Source organism: Cyprinodon variegatus, unplaced genomic scaffold (genome assembly GCF_000732505.1).
Source record: "Cyprinodon variegatus isolate N-32 unplaced genomic scaffold, C_variegatus-1.0 Scaffold114, whole genome shotgun sequence".
Classification (NCBI taxonomy): Eukaryota; Metazoa; Chordata; class Actinopteri; order Cyprinodontiformes; family Cyprinodontidae; genus Cyprinodon; species Cyprinodon variegatus.
The window spans coordinates 1,269,168-1,270,741 of NW_015150567.1; the positions used below are offsets into that span (position 1 = coordinate 1,269,168).

General features: G+C 41.6%; 1 protein-coding gene across 1 annotated transcript in view; it reads right to left on the bottom strand.

Annotated features, from left to right (window-relative positions):
• The window catches only part of pole3 (polymerase (DNA directed), epsilon 3, accessory subunit), a 7,211-nt gene extending 6,306 nt beyond the window's left edge, over positions 1-905 (bottom strand). The window contains exon 1 of the mRNA XM_015375195.1: positions 634-905. Coding sequence (XP_015230681.1) covers positions 634-699 — 66 coding nt within the window. The 5' untranslated portion in view covers positions 700-905. The remainder of the gene's footprint in view (positions 1-633) is intronic.
• Between the last annotated feature and the right edge of the window lie 669 nt (positions 906-1,574).

Consider the following 1,574-nt stretch of genomic DNA (forward strand, 5'->3'; position numbering starts at 1 on the left):
ACGTGACTCGTGTGATGTCAGGGCTGACATACGTCACCAGTGAGTCATGGACGGATGTAATGGAATGAATTTGGTCATTTTTGAAAATAAAACACCATTTAGTCTTGTAAAATAAATCAGTCGGAAACATTGGAACCTGTCTATTCTTTCTGCGTGGCCCCGGTACCAAAAGAACCAGTAACAGGCCGGGGCGGGGATCATTGTTTTAAAGGATCCTATCGGTTATAGTTCCTTGCTAGTACCTATCAACACCAGACATTATGTGTTCTATAGAGGGACCATAACAGGAGACAACTTTACAGGGACACTGGCCCCTATTGCCCCCCTCTAGATCTGCCAATGCATACGGAGCAGGCTTGGAGTTCTTTTTGACTGGATTTCCATTGAGGTCAATAGATGAACCACGACCTCCCCTTTAGGTTCACTGTCTGTTTGTGACTGAGAGGCTCATCCTTCTTTCAGACCACCTGACCTCTGTCAGACACCTGAAGTCCTAAAGGAGAACTGCTAAATCTGACCCCAGGCGGCTTGTTTTCCAGGGCAAAGTGGGGAAATCAGCCCCTCAGGCCGGGTGGGGTGGAGGGCAAGGCCGTTTCTCACCCCCCTCCCTCCATGTGCTCCTCTCCCACTCACCGCCTCCTTGATGATGCGGGTGATCACCGCGTTGGGAAGGTTCAGGTCCTCTGGCCGCTCCGCCATGTCTTCCGCTCGTGTCTCCTGCCTCCTCTTGTCCCGCGAAGCCTTTAAGTACCGGCGCGCGCGCGCGGTAGCCGCTTCCGTCACCGGGAGCTGCGTCCGAATCAACCAGAACCAGCCGCGCGGCTTCACACACGTTTGTTTTTGGACGTTTCCCGCGAATAGTCCAGCACCACGAGCCCGCCTACGTCAAGATTTAACTTCGACCGCTGACGCGCGCGTGACGTACTTCCGCAGATTATAAAAAAACAAAAACAAACAATAAATACATAAATTAAAAACAAAATGAAGAAAAGCACGACAAATAAAGATACGTAAGATTAAAAGAATTTTTATTTTACACAATTAAATCAGCTTTTTAGAACATATAATATATTTGAGAAAGTTAAAAGTGTTTTAGCATCAATTCGAATACGTTAAAATTAGCTAAAAAACCTGATTTGATATCAAGGAAATTGCAATGGTCTGAAAAATACATTTATTTTGTTTCATTCTTTTCAAACGCTAAAGTGAGGGACTAAAAAAACACACTATGAATACAAATTTTATAATTAAATACAAAATAGACCTAAATAATATAGACTTAAATAAAGGGAAATAATAACAATTTAATATCGAGCTACTGGGGACCTAATAAAAAATCTACTAAAATATAATAACAGTGAATTAAAGTTAATTAAATGTCCAGGGAAAACAAAAAAAAAAAAACTTTATTCAAGTAAATAAGAGTTGAACATTTGTCATCAAATTCAATTACATACAAAGAAAACCCCATAAATCAAACATGCTTGTTGTGAGGGATTGCTGAAGAGTCAATGACTTGATGCAATCAACTGGTTTTCCTTAGATAGAAAACTTTAGAAAATTTTGAACTAATC